Here is a 13910-nt window from a genome sequence, read left to right on the forward strand (position 1 = left end):
CAATATGTCTCAGAAATCAAGTGTTCACACAGATTGTACTCGATATGTGTGTGTGTGTGCGTGTGCGTGTGTGTGTGTGTATGTGTGTGTGTGTGTGTGTGTGTATGTGTATGTGTATGTGTGTGTGTGTGTGTGTGTGTGTATGTGTGTATGTGTATGTGTATGTGTGTGTGTGTGTGTGTGTGTGTGTGTGTATGTGTGTGTGTGTGTGTGTGTGTGTATGTGTGTATGTGTGTGTGTGTGTATGTGTATGTGTATGTGTATGTGTATGTGTGTGTGTGTGTGTGTGTGTGTGTGTGTGTGTGTGTGTGTGTGTGTGTGTGTGTGTGTGTGTGTAATGTGTGCGTGCTTAACGGTCAGTTGCCATGTTACTCTGCGTCGTTTTACTCAACACTAATCAGTCATGTGTGGCGGAAATAAATAAATAAGGTACCACATTTGTTATATCATTATATGTGTTTGACATTAATTTACTAGTTGACATGTTGTTCACCCACTGTTGAATGAATAGTATGTCATCAGGAGCACAGAGCAGAATCCTTCTCAAAAAGCCACCTGCCTGAAAGCCCTGTCTAAAATATAGGCCACTATATCAAACTGCCTAATCACATCACTTGACATGAACCACTGTCAAAATATTTTAGAAGTTAGGCTAATGTTATATGTACATGTTTGATCATGTGTTCAGAGTGCTAAATCCTTGCTAAAGATAACACATTTTAAAGCAAATAATAATGGTCTTCAATGTGTGATTAAATGTGCATTTTTTTGTGTGAGGATTTGGCATCAAGCCATTGCTATCAGCGAAACAGTTGTGTTGTTGTCGTAAACTTTCAGAACAGCTCAAATGGCCCTCATTGACAACTGGTAAAGATTGATCTTGTTCTTAACCCAAGGTGAGAGAGCATGATGGCATTCCTATTGACATTTCCTGGTGTGGACTGATGCGTCGCCTGCTGGTACCATGGCATCAATGACTTTTATGACGATGACATATGATGTATACTGATAACATGATAGTGTAACAGAAGCACACTCTATTTGAACATTCATAATGCAGGAAATATGAGGTGTTCCTCAACCCAGGTCCTAGACAGTATGAAGCATGCAGAATTTACAAGTCTTTCATTTTGTTAACCAACTGACCAAAAAAGGACCAAAAAAAGGACATTAGAATCCTGATGAAGTGAAATTCTGGCATCAGCATGCTCCCCGAACCTGAAGCACCGTTCTTTAGATAGAGCTCAGAGATGCTAGGGCCCTTCTCAGACTCATCCATATTTGAGTCATCCCTCTTCTGGGGACATAAGTCAATCCCTTTGTTTCCCTGCGGTCCACCATCAACTCCACCAACTCCGTATCCACCATCGTCATCACCGACACCACATCGCCACCATCCCCACCACTATTATCATCGCCGTCATCGCTGGCTGCCGCCATCTTGTGGGCGTGCATTGCGTCGTAGGTCCCTACCGCGCGGCACGGGCACAGTTCTCTGGGCTGGAGGTGAGTCTTGGTCCTCGGTGAAGCTCTCGGGGCTGCCGTCCCCGTCTGGCAGACTCCCACAGCTGGACCCGGGCGACAACGTGCCCTGGAGGAGGAGGTCGTCCTCCCTGGCCAGTCCCACCCCGTCCTGACGAGGGCCCTGGGGTCCACCCTCACGGCCCCCCACCAGCAGCCCTGTCCCGTCACCCACGCCCACGGTGGCCCCTCCGTCCTGGTCGTCCAGCAGGTTGGACAGGAAGCTGATGTACTTCATGGCCAGACGCAGGATCTCGTTCTTGCTCAGCTTCTTGTCCGGTGGGTGGGTGGGGATGAGCTTGCGGAGCTCGGAGAACGCCCCGTTGACATTCTGCTGCCGCCAGCGCTCCCGGCTGTTGGTGAAGATCCGCCTTACGATCTTTGGTTGGCCAGCTGGCGGAGGAGAGGAAGAGGGGAGGGGAGTGGAGGGGAGGAAAGAGGAGTAATGGGAAAGATAGGGGATGTGGGAAAGGGGTTGCACAAATGAAGAGTAAGACTCAGTCAGTCCAAATGTCGTATTCTCTCAAATTCTGCCTTGATGTTTGTCTTATCTGCTCTACAGAATATACTTGGTCACTTTAGATGTAATCCTTCCTCTTCATAAAGTAAATTGAAAAGCGACAAAGTGATGAGAATGTTTTAATGGTGGTAAAGTAGTAGAGTGAGATACAAAATGAGAATAGCGGCATGACAGAAGCCAGCATAAAGGTGGTGACAAGTGACTGCATTTTCCATTTCTGAAGACAGCTCTACGGTGCCTTGGTTAACGAGCTGGTTATGTATTGTAAAGCAACCAGAAGTGGGACTCTTTAAACACTAGCACAAGATATAGCATAGTGAGCTGACCAATTTGTTGCTCTGCCATATGTGAAGAGGTTCCTGAGTTTGGCACACCGATTACATTATTGGGTTGGCGAGCACAGTGCCGTGGGATGGACTCTAATCTTGACTTTGCTACATTGATGTCAGAAGTGGGCTAGGAGACGCAGCGGGTAACATAAATGTATGTTATCCATTATCATATATTTCCCAATGTGGTGTTTAATATAATGGTACATATAGCCAATGAATAACACCTGCGGCTCGCGTCGGAAACTGTGGGATGCATTTGAGAAATACAATATCCCGTTGGTGTACAGTATACCATTTCTTTCTCTTGGAACACACCCAGCCTCCCGTAATATGCCAGCTTACTATGCAGCAAAGCCTTGGCAAGGTGGCAGCTAACTCCCTCCACCCTCCCCCACGCTATTTGACTGTGAGTGGTTGATCGAGAACACGAGACGCTGTATCCTACAGATGTTTCTAATAAGCTAAAACCATAGATATCATATTCAACATCATTGACTAGTTTGGGAGATTTGTTTAGGAGTGCTCTATAGATTGATGGTCGGTCGGTAGCCTATTTTCTTCAATACCTGCCCATGTTGCGGCCAAGTCGTTGGATAAACGGAATGGGGTGATATTGGGATGAGGAGAGGATTGAGAAGAAGACTGTGAGCAGGAGGAGGACACAGCAGAGGTGCGTCTTACCATACTTAGAAAGATCTAAAATGCGCCTACCCTCGTCGAGCTCAACCTCGTAAGGCGCAGGACGGCGCTTTACCCTGTTGCTGGGGTACATGCCGTACTGTTCCGACTCCCCTCCAAGACTAGTGACAGAGAATAGATATGAGAAACAGGTACACATACTACCATACACACAAACAACTTACACACAGGCACATATACAACAGCTTACCAATATGATGTGTAGGCAATACCAAAATATTTCATGAAATGTATAGCCTTATTATATATAGCCTGTATAATATATGACATACAGATGGTCTCCGTGTCCAAAATTGCAACCAAAACACATAAAGTGTAAGGGTATTATAGGTACAAGTAGTCTAACCTGAAATCTTCGCTATTCAGACTAATAAACAGAAATAAATCTGACTGCAATTAATCAACACAGGTAGCCTAGAGGTGAAGGCTCTGACAAATTCCTTTGTGAAGGTGAATGAGCCAATTGCCTAGATAACAAGCTACTACATTCACTTTTCTGTTTCTCAGTTATTTAGGTTTATAGGTAGGCTATAAAAAACATGTTTTGATGTAGGCTATACCTGTAAGTAATGTTTTACAAAGGATTAGGCCTATTCTGCCACAAAAATAAACGAAGATGAATAACGTATAGACGTCTATAGGCTATAATTATAGGCTATATTATTTAGGGGAGGGGGGGGGGGCAATCAGGATAATATTTCTCAAAGCTATATTATAGTTTATTTTACTTTACCTGTTGATTGCAGCGAGAGGTTGCGCCAAGTTGTAGAGCATTGCTCGCGCCGGGAGAGGGAACGCGTTTGGGCTCAGCTGAACCATTCGAGCGTCGATCAGCGCGTCTCGGTGCGGCAGCGGCAACGGCACGGGTGGTCTGCGAAGCTCCGTGATCGGTACCGTTTGACTGTCGGTTCTCTGCTGTCCCGTCTTTATATCGTCTCTCCTCAAGAGCTCGATCACTGGTACTTCCCTTTTCAGGTCAAGGGCGTCGTAAGCGGTTTCCTTGGCAACGCCGTTTAGGATGATGGTCCCGTTGCGCGTGTTCCGCAGAGGCGCGTCATCTGTCTTAACCCTTTCCCCAGTGAAGTTCCCCTCCTTCGAGTCCTCCAGGTCTTGGCACCCATTCTCCCTGATGGAATCCTGCTTCAGCGGGATGCATAATTTGGCACCGGGACTTCCAGGACAAAGATCCAGCTTCATTTTTTCCATAATTTCATCACGTTGGAGTTATATCCTATGAAATGTCTCTCTATAAATCAGCTGTCGAAAACACCACACTGTGGGGCAGAAAACACTTTGTAAATGCATGCAATAAAAGAGGACTGATATAGAAACATTATTGTTGTTGATTCAGGTCAAGGCAGTCAACAAAGGCATTTCCCGATAATTTCATCACTCCACGATTCCATCATTATAAGGCTGTTATTCATCTGTGTAGGGCAGTTGGCATAGGCCTACATGTATCCTATAAAGCACCACATATATACATTTCGTATAGACTATCAAGAAAATAGCCCCTAAAATGCAGGCATCTGCGCAGCAAATGTTAACATGCTTTCAATTCAGAACTGGTGGTAAATGTCCTCATCAATGCTACAAATATACTGTGATTCGCAACTCGTTGCCATGTTGTTTTGGAGGCTATGGTTGTTTTATTTTCCCCCAACATGTTGGATTAGACCCTAGATAAATCCTATAAGGCTGATCGAATGGTTCGTAATTAAGAGACCAAATAGACTAGGCCTTGTAATTCTCCAAATAGCCTACCTATGGCCATGTTTGAGTGCACCACACTGAATATTTTTCAGAAAATAAGTAATAAATGTAGTTTGAATAGCGAACACAATGGATATGAATAAAGCGCGGGGCACGTTACGAGAGGTCAGTCAAAAACATAATTGACTGCCTTTGATCGCCAATGGTGTTGTTCAGCGAAATACTTTCCACCTCAAACTACTGTTTTTAAACGTCCGTTATTCTCATTTGAAAAACAGTGACCAAGGCCTATATGGAGCAAGCATTCAATATGACATTTAAAATGAAAATTGGTGTTGCTGTTTTCGAAAATGACCTTTTCTTCAAATCCTATAACAAAAACATTTTGCGAGAAAAGCCGTCTGGATTGTGAGCATTAACTTGAAATATTTCCTTTTGAAATGACCTATTAGGCCTATTTAATTTGATCATGTGAAATAATGTATTATTAACAAGAGAGTAAGTGAATCTCATTCTTAATTGTCTTTATTGTTGAAACAAACCTCATCAAAATGGCTTTTCTCTGAGGGATTTTCGTTTCTATGGTTAAAGCTATAGCCTACGATCCAATAGGCAGTCACTTCGATTATAGATTGCATCAGACATTTGGAACAAAGGTTGACATCACCGAGCTATTGTTCGAATGTTTGATTTATTTTTGGTTCCCTTTTTGGTTCTATCGATGCTGTAGTACTGACATGTGTAGCCTACCATAACCCAAAACAACGAAGAAACCACAAGCCAATCCTTTTGAACTGTAGGATAATAATATAGCTTACCATTGTCAATGAGACAATAACAATAATTATTAATATTCATACAATCATTAACATAGGCCAAAACAATCACACAAAACCGTTTCGAACCAATAGCCACATAATTATTTATGATTCGCCTATAATTGTTTAAAAATAAATCCCCAAAAATAATAGGGCCTAATGCGTTCCTAATGTATTCTAAAGTGGCCAACCAACGAACAATAACGAAAAAACACTTCAAACACACTCCTAATTGTAATTCAAAAATATTTACCGTGCAAACCCCAGGCATGGAAAAAGGAAATATCGATTAATTTTATGCGCTTACCGTTCCCGACGTCTTGTTGATGCTAGTGTGAAAGTGGAGCCATTTTGTGAGTGGGTCATCCATGTCTGAGGTTTTTTTTAGTGCCGGTGAAGTGCAGTGTGGAACTGGAAGTGAGGTTTGAGTTATTCCTCACTGCGTCCAGCGCGCCCGCTCAGTATGGGGAGCGGAACACGAGCGCAATGTGGCCAGGCGAGATAAGCGCACGGCAGCGGACTCTTCGTTCCTGATAAGCCACTAAACCCATTATTTATGAAATGATTCATTATTATTTGGCTGTCGTAGGCTATATAGGCTTGTGGAGGGCAAAGCATAAAGACATATGGATGCAGCTCCAGTAACTACAACGATGCGAGGAATAGGCAAAAGGTGAATCTATGTGGTTATATTTTCCTGATATTATTCCGCCCCTGGAAAATAAACAAACAAGTCTGTAAGGTACAATATGTTTATCTTTGTCGTGCATAAGGCTTAATTTCCAATTAAAATTAGGCAATACAACCCTATAATTTGTAGACCGACACTGATAATAATAGTCATAGGATATAATAATAATAATAGCCTAATAATCATAATTATAAACTAATCATAATCATTAGGCTGTAGTAATATACATTTCAGTTGAATCGAGGCCTATTCTCTAATATTCTATTATATTAATTTCAACATCAGTACTTTGGAGATGATCAATGTGTAATTTTTTTGTTGTCTAAGTTGAATACACAAATGGACCCAATACCAAATGACTTCTGATGCTGGAAGGAATTGTTCACTGTCATTGTTTTTATGTAGCTTATCTATGGGGTAGCCATGCCTGGTATTCGTGGCAAATTTAGCGGGAGTCCCCGGGGGTGACATGGCTGAGAGAGATAAAACCCATATCAGCTCGCTTTCATCGGATAAGCGGAGGGAGAAATCAGCAGTGACGCACCATCACTGGAGGACATACAGCATAGGCTATAGGCTAAATGGTCAGGTATTTTCCACGCTTTTTTTATTCATTCAAATGAAGGGCGCAACTAGCCTATCATAATTCCGTTTTATTGGAATATATTACCCCATGTTCGATAAGCCTAGTAGGCTACGATTAGGAATATAGGCCTTGGTTTACAGTCTGTGCCTATAGCCTAACCTACTTTTGTCGGACCATCAGAGGTGGCAAGGATTAGGCCTATTCTTAAACTTAGTATAATGTATAATAAGACGTACTTGGCCATTAATATGTAGCCTATTCTACAAAGACAAGTTGAGACAGAGTGTGCGACTGTCTTTTTCTTTTTCAAGTGTTCTACTCCAGCACCTCGCCTAAACAGGTGTGCGTTTCTTTCGCCTCCATAGACATATTTACTGACACGTCTAAGCTTCAGACTGTGGAGAAAACGTCCTACGCTAAACGGAACACATTAGAGACACTTACTTCCATTGATTAAAAAAATCCCCACCAATGTCCCCTCATTCACTAGCTCTCTGTTTTCACGCCTTGAAAGTTGAGTGTCACACAACCTTTGACATAATATCACGTGCTGTGGATGACTGGTCACGACAAGCATCCTCTTACATCCAGTAAAAGCAGACTGGGCAAGCTGTCGGCTATACAAAAAGAGAAAAACAAACAGCCTATTTCCCAACCTTTTTCGTTAAAGTCAATCGATTGACTGCAGAAGGAGACACTGCCACACAAAAAAATAAGAATAACATACGGTAGGTCTATAGCGTTGATGAATAACTTTTGAGAAAGAAATTAACCACCTTGGTAGCGGACTAAACTTCACTCCATTGTGAACTAAGTTTCTGATGAAGTTGACCAACGGCGTGGAGCCGAGACCAGGCTACATCGATTCGCCCAGGTTAAATAACATTTTTAAAAGTAAATTAGGAAACGCCCGCCTTGTACGTGTTTGCCCTCTGTAGTTGCGTGCCTTTCTTTATTTGCCGAAATCCATACGTTTTCAATAAACGTTAATCAAATAGCCTACAACTTTTATTGAAAAAGTCTGGATTTCAGCAAAGAAAGGCGCGCAACTACAGAGTGCAAACATAAGTACAAGGTGAACGTTTGATATATGTATTTTTTAAGTATTAAGTATTGACCTTCGGCGAATCAATGTAGTTGGAGCTAGATTCTACAAAACCTGGTCTCGGGCCCCAAGCTGTTGGTAAAGTTCATAAGAAAGTCCGCTACCTCGGTAGTAGAGATATTTGATGAATGAGCTTTTTCAACAAAGCTTGCAATTAGATTCGCAAGGGAGGCTGTGTGTTAGAAAAATGTCAACTATTGGGTTGAACTGTCATTTAGCAAGTTACCAAATATTGCATAGGACGAGTGAGTGCAGGTTAAACAGGTAACCTAATTTAATAAACAGATTTCACTATCACCTTCGAAACAATATGTGATTTATTGTGAAATGCAAAATGACCATTAGGTGCAGCATCTTATTTCTCCTCTGTTTTATTTGACATCAGTTTGGATTTACCAGTACTTACATTTGCCTGAATCTTCAAAGACTAGGCCTAATAATGGACAAATATAATTAGGTTGATTATGTCCTTCCTTTGGTTCTCCCAGAGTTAAACAAATCTCTCATTATGCTTGCTTATTTCCATTCTCGTGTTTTCGTCATGACATCATCACAGGGCAGTGTCCAGTGTTTTTTAATTTATTGAAATGGATAATAGAATATTGCAGTATTGCATTGCTCATCGCTGGTTTCGACGGAGTGGCAGGATATATGGATAGAGGCGGTGCTGTTGCGGGTCATGAGACCTGACACCTGATCCAGGGTCAGTCCAGCCACTGCCTCCCCGTTCACCTCCAGGATCTCATCCCCAGCGCCCAGGAACCGTCCCCTACCTGCTCCACATACACACCTGAGATGAGAGAGAGGGGTGGAGAGAGAGGGGTGGAGGGAGGGCGATAGAGGGATGGAGATAAATGGGGCTCTGGTAAGCTCTAGGAGAAGGGTCCCATCAGGGAAGTCCTGGATGACAAGCCCCATGGGACCTCTTCCACACTCAGGGCTCTCTGGATCACTAGAGATAGTAGGATACAGACATTCCGGTGAAATGTAGTGGGGGTATATATTTACCTTCATGAAAAATTAGTGGCAGTTGTCAAAATCGGGCTCCTATTGGAAATTGGGTTCTTACAATAATCTAGCTATATGGTTTGTATAAACACAAGGCATTTTGCCAAGTCAAACATTGCCTAGTGTGAAATAAGGTCTACAATCTACACTGAACAAAAATATAAACGTAACATGCAATCATTTCAAAGACTTTCCTGAGTTACAGTTCATATGAGGAAATCAGTCAATTGAAATACATTCATTAGGCCCTAATCTATGGATTTCACATGACTGGGAGTACAGATATGCATCTGTTGGTCACAGATACCTTTAAAAAACATGTAGGGGCGTGGATCAGAACACCAGTCAGTATCTGGTGTGACCACCATTTGCCTCATGCAGCGTGACACATTTCCTTCGCATAGAGTTGATGAGGCTGTTGATTGTGGTCAGTGGAATGTTGTCCCACTCCTCTTCAATGGCTGTACGAAGTTGCTGGATATTTGTTTTTATTCCCCCAAAAATATTTCACCTTTATTTAACCAGGTAGGCCAGTTGAGAACAAGTTCTCATTTACAACTGCGACCTGACCAAGATAAAGCAAAGCAGTGCGACAAAAACAAAAACACAGAGTGCAAATGAAGTAAGGAGGTAAGGCAATAAATAGGCCAATAGTGGCAAAGTAATTTCAACTGAGCAATTTACACTGGAGTGATATTCTGTATGTGCAGATGACGATGTGCAATTCGAAATACTGGTGTGCAAAAGAGCAGAAAAACAAAAACAAATATTGGGATGAGGTAGGTAGTTGGATGGGCTATTTACAAATGGGCTGTGTACAGCTGCTCCAACTATTGGCTGGAACTGAAACACGCTGTCGTACACGTCGATTCAGAGCATCCCAAACATTATCATGCATCACGAGGTGATGGCGGCAGATGAATGGCACAACAATGGGCCTCAGGAGCTTGTCACGGTAATACTGCGCATTCAAATTGCCATTTATATGCAATCTTATTCGTTGTACATAGCTTATGCCTGCCCATACCATAACTCCACCTGGGGCACTCTGTTCACGTTGACATCAGCAAACCGCTCGCCCACATGACGCCATACACGCCGTCTGCTATCTGCCCGGTACAGTTGAAACCGGAACTCATCTATGAAGAGCATACTTCTCCAGTGTGCCAGTGGACATTGACGGGGAGCATTTGCCCACTGAAGTTAGTTACTACGACGAACTGCAGTCAGTTCAAGACCGTGGTGAGGACAACGAGCAGGCAGATGAGATGGTTTCTGACAGTTTGTGCAGAAATTCTTCGGTTGTACAAACCTAAAGTTTCACCAACTGTCCGGATGGCTGGTCTCAGACGATCCTGCAAATGAATAAGCCAACTGTGGAGGTCCTGGTAAGGCATGGTTACAAGTGGTCTGTGATTGTGAGATCGGTTGGACGTACTGCCAAATATTCTAAAATTACATTGGGAGGCGGCCTATGGTAGAGAAATTAACATTAAATTATCTGGCAACAGCTCTGGTGGACATTCTTGCACTCAGCATGCCAATTGCACACTACCTCAAAACTTGAGACATCTGTGGCATTGTGTTGTGTGACAGAACTGCATATTTTAAAATGGCCTTTTATTGTCCCCAGCACAAGGTTCACCTGTGTACTGATCATGCTGTTTAATTAGCTGTTTGAGATGCCACACCTGTCAGGTGGATGGATTCTCTTGGCAAAAGTGAAATGCTCACTAACAGGGATGTAAACAAATTTGTGCACACCATTTGAGAGAAATAAGGTTTTTGTGCATATGGAATGGCATTTGTTCAGTGTAGATTAAGAAGAACTGCGTGTGTTTGTAGTGTTGTCAAAAAGAATGACAGTATTCACATTCCCCCTTTTCCTTTATGTTCCATATGTTGTCCTGAAATTTCTTGATTGGAATTGAATTTCTGTTTCATTATAGTTTTTTTTTACCATTTGAAAGATTGGAAAGTACAGAGTACTATTGGCAGAGCTAGTTGATTTAGAGCCTATACACAATGATAAATCTCTTTTGTCCTTCTCTCTCCCTCTCTCCACACACACACACACACACACACACACACACACACACACACACACACACACACACACACACACACACACACACACACACACACACACACACACACACACACACACACACACACACACACACACACACACACACACACACACACACACACACACACACAGTACCTGGGTGCTAGGCTTTAAGGCACGGGCACCCCTCCCAGAATGGTTGAACGCTCCACTCTCCTCTCCAGACTCTGCACAGAGGAGGCTTCCCGAAGCTGGGCCAGTGGGGACACCTGGTGACAGAGAAGCACATTGCAACAAGGTGTCATCATCAGTGCAGTTGATGTTGTCTCCTGAGTGCTGACAGTCACAGACAGTCTCTTGTATGTCAGCCATGAAAATACATCTCAACATGAAAATGTTAAAGACTGGTATAAGAGTAAAGTGCCATAGGCCTTTCTGTTGCTTAATGAGAATGCAACTGAGCTGACCTAAATTGAAGGACTGATGCTTACTGTGCACAGTGCCTGTAGTGAGGGGGTCCTCTGCTGGCGGGCGTTGGGGTGAAGCCTGTGGGTGTGGCTGGGTGAGGCGGAGCTGGCCAGAGGCGCTGAGATACTGAGCTGTTCCATGCTGGTGGAGCGCCCTCCCTTCACCAGCCTGCCCACACTGTGCAGCTCAACGAAGGAGAAGAACCGTCGCAGTGAGAGTTTGGGTCTACCATCCCACTCTGCCATAGACCTCCCACATACGTTACCAACGTGTACAGACAGAGCATCCTGGAGGTGTGTTTTGGGTCATTGTCCTGTTGAAAAACAAATGACAGTCCCACTAAGCGCAAACCAGATGGGATGGTGTATCACTGCAGAATGCTGTGGAAGCCATGCTGCTTAAGTGTGCCTTGAATTCTAAATAAATAACTGACAGTGTCACCAGCAAAGCACCATCACACCTCCTCCTCCATGCTTCACGGTGGAAACCACACATGCGGAGATCATCCACTCACCTACTCTGCATCTCACAAAGACATAGTGGTTGGAAACAAAAAGACCAAAGGACAGATTTCCACCGGTCTAATGTACATTGTTCGTGTTTCTTGGCCGGTGCAAGTCTCTTCTTCATATTGGTGTCCTTTAGTAGTGGTCTCTTTGCAGCAATTTGACCATGAAGGCCTGATTTACACAGTCTCCTCTGAACAGTTGATGTTGAGATGTGTCTGTTACTTGAACTCTGTGATGCATTTATTTGGGCTGCAATCTGCAGCAGAGGTAACTCTGGGTCTTCCTTTCCTGTGGCAGTCTTCATGAGAGCCAGTTTCATCATAGTGCTTGATGTTTTTGTGACTGCACATGAAAAAACTTTCAAAGTTCTTGAAATTTTCCGGATTGACTGATCCTCATGTCTTAAAGTAAGGATGGACTGTCGTTTCTCTTTGCTTATTTCTTTTACCAAATAGGGCTACTGTATACCACCCCTACCTTGTCACAAAAAAACTGATTGGCTCAAACGCATTAAATTCCACAAATGAACTCTTAACAAGGCACACCTGTTAACTAAAATGCATTCCAGGTGACTACCTCATGAAGCTGGTTGAGAGAATGCCAAGAGTGTGCGAAGCTGTCATCAAGGCAAAGGGTGGCTAATTTGAAGAATCTTACATATAAAATATATTTTGATTTGTTTAACACTTTTTGGATTACTACATGATTCCATATGTGTTATTTCATAGTTTTGATGGCTTCACTATTATTCTACAATGTAGAAAATAGTACAAATAAAGAAAACCCCTGGAATGAGTAGATGTGTCCAAGCTTTTGACTGGTACTGTATATATAAACTGAACAAAAATATAAACTCAACATGTAAAGTGTTGGGCCCATGTTTCATGAGCTGAAATAAAAGTTCCCAGAAATGTTCCAGATGCACAAAAATCATATTTCTCTAAAAAGTTTTGCACTCATCTGTTTACGTCACTGTTAGTGAGCATTTCTCCTTTGCCAAGATAATTCATCCACTTGACAGGTGTGGCATATCAAGAAGCTGATTAAACTGATTCCTCTCCCAGAATCAGGACCTCCCCGATGGTGACCGCTGCCACTTTGGGGCAGCCACTGCTGGGCTGTTCTAGTTGGGGGATCCCATCTGATTGAGCTGGTAGGACACAGCGAGTGACCTTCTTCCCCTGATTCTCCTCCGCGTTTCCGGGCTGGGCCGTAGCAGTCTGTGGTTCGGGCACCGGAAGATCCCTAAGATTAAATCCACAATCTTTTCATTTCCTCACCAACATCGCTGACTCCGTCACCTGGGTAGAAACAGCATTCGTGAAACTGACGTCCTCCAGTATTGGAGTAGGGCCTGTAATGCTGATTCTACGCTCTGTCTTCTTTTCTAGAATGCCCTTGGATTTCTGGCCCGTGGCCCGCCCACTCTCCCGATCCAGGTAGCAAGACTCCGCTTCGTTCTCTGATTCGTCCTCAAACCGCACCGGCGTGGGCGAGTTCTCATACCGACGATTATGTGTGTGTGTGTCAGTTTTCCTAATACCATTTGTTGTGAATAGATCCCACTGATACAGTATAAGAGCGGATTTCAGGAACAAAATAACCATTACGTAAATGCCATGGTGTAAGCCATAGAGCAGTCTCTATATCTCTAAACTACCCACTCTGTGTTTCCAATCAGAAACCAGAGTTATGATTCTGAAACGATCAGTCATTGGTAGTTGGGTCGTTCCACGAAATGAGTGCCTTTTGCATCCCTTTGATATTTTAAGTGGAAATTGTGCATCAATACTGAATTTCAAAAGCCTGTTACATGAAATAAAGTGCCCTTTAATATAGACCACTTGGATCATTCAATAAATCAGATTTTGT

General features: G+C 43.1%; 1 protein-coding gene and 1 long non-coding RNA gene across 5 annotated transcripts; both read right to left on the bottom strand.

The window, feature by feature from the left end:
- Positions 1–273: 273 nt before the first annotated feature.
- On the bottom strand, positions 274–7694 carry LOC110530157 (T-cell acute lymphocytic leukemia protein 1). Of its 4 annotated transcripts, none has more exons than XM_036985715.1 (4): positions 7537–7694; positions 3806–4346; positions 3055–3173; positions 274–1914 (listed from the first exon to the last, which is right to left on the bottom strand). In XM_036985715.1, exons 2-4 carry the CDS (start codon positions 4276–4278, stop codon positions 1421–1423), a joined length of 1086 nt encoding a protein of 361 aa, XP_036841610.1. In that variant the 5' UTR covers positions 4279–4346; positions 7537–7694; the 3' UTR covers positions 274–1420. The 4 variants fall into 4 exon arrangements, with proteins under 4 accessions (XP_036841610.1, XP_021468681.1, XP_036841609.1 ...); XM_021613006.2 differs by lacking the exon at positions 7537–7694 and adding an exon at positions 7325–7433; XM_036985714.1 differs by lacking the exon at positions 7537–7694 and adding an exon at positions 5911–6095.
- Positions 7695–8340: 646 nt separating this feature from the next.
- LOC118965529 lies at positions 8341–11324 on the bottom strand. The gene is made up of 2 exons (XR_005052912.1): positions 11218–11324; positions 8341–8775 (listed from the first exon to the last, which is right to left on the bottom strand). It is a non-coding gene; the product is annotated as an uncharacterized LOC118965529 (long non-coding RNA).
- Between the last annotated feature and the right edge of the window lie 2586 nt (positions 11325–13910).

This window comes from Oncorhynchus mykiss, chromosome 8 (genome assembly GCF_013265735.2).
Source record: "Oncorhynchus mykiss isolate Arlee chromosome 8, USDA_OmykA_1.1, whole genome shotgun sequence".
NCBI lineage: Eukaryota > Metazoa > Chordata > Actinopteri > Salmoniformes > Salmonidae > Oncorhynchus > Oncorhynchus mykiss.

Coding starts and splice junctions, on each gene's coding strand:
- LOC110530157 (XM_036985715.1), bottom strand. CDS start 4,278: ATGGAAAAAATGAAGCTGGATCTTTGTCCTGGAAGTCCCGGTGCCAAA. Junction 3,174..3,805: donor CCTCTCGCTGCAATCAACAG/GTAAAGTAAAAT, acceptor CTCTGTCACTAG/TCTTGGAGGGGAGTCGGAAC. Junction 1,915..3,054: donor TTTAGATCTTTCTAAGTATG/GTAAGACGCACC, acceptor CTCCTCCGCCAG/CTGGCCAACCAAAGATCGTA.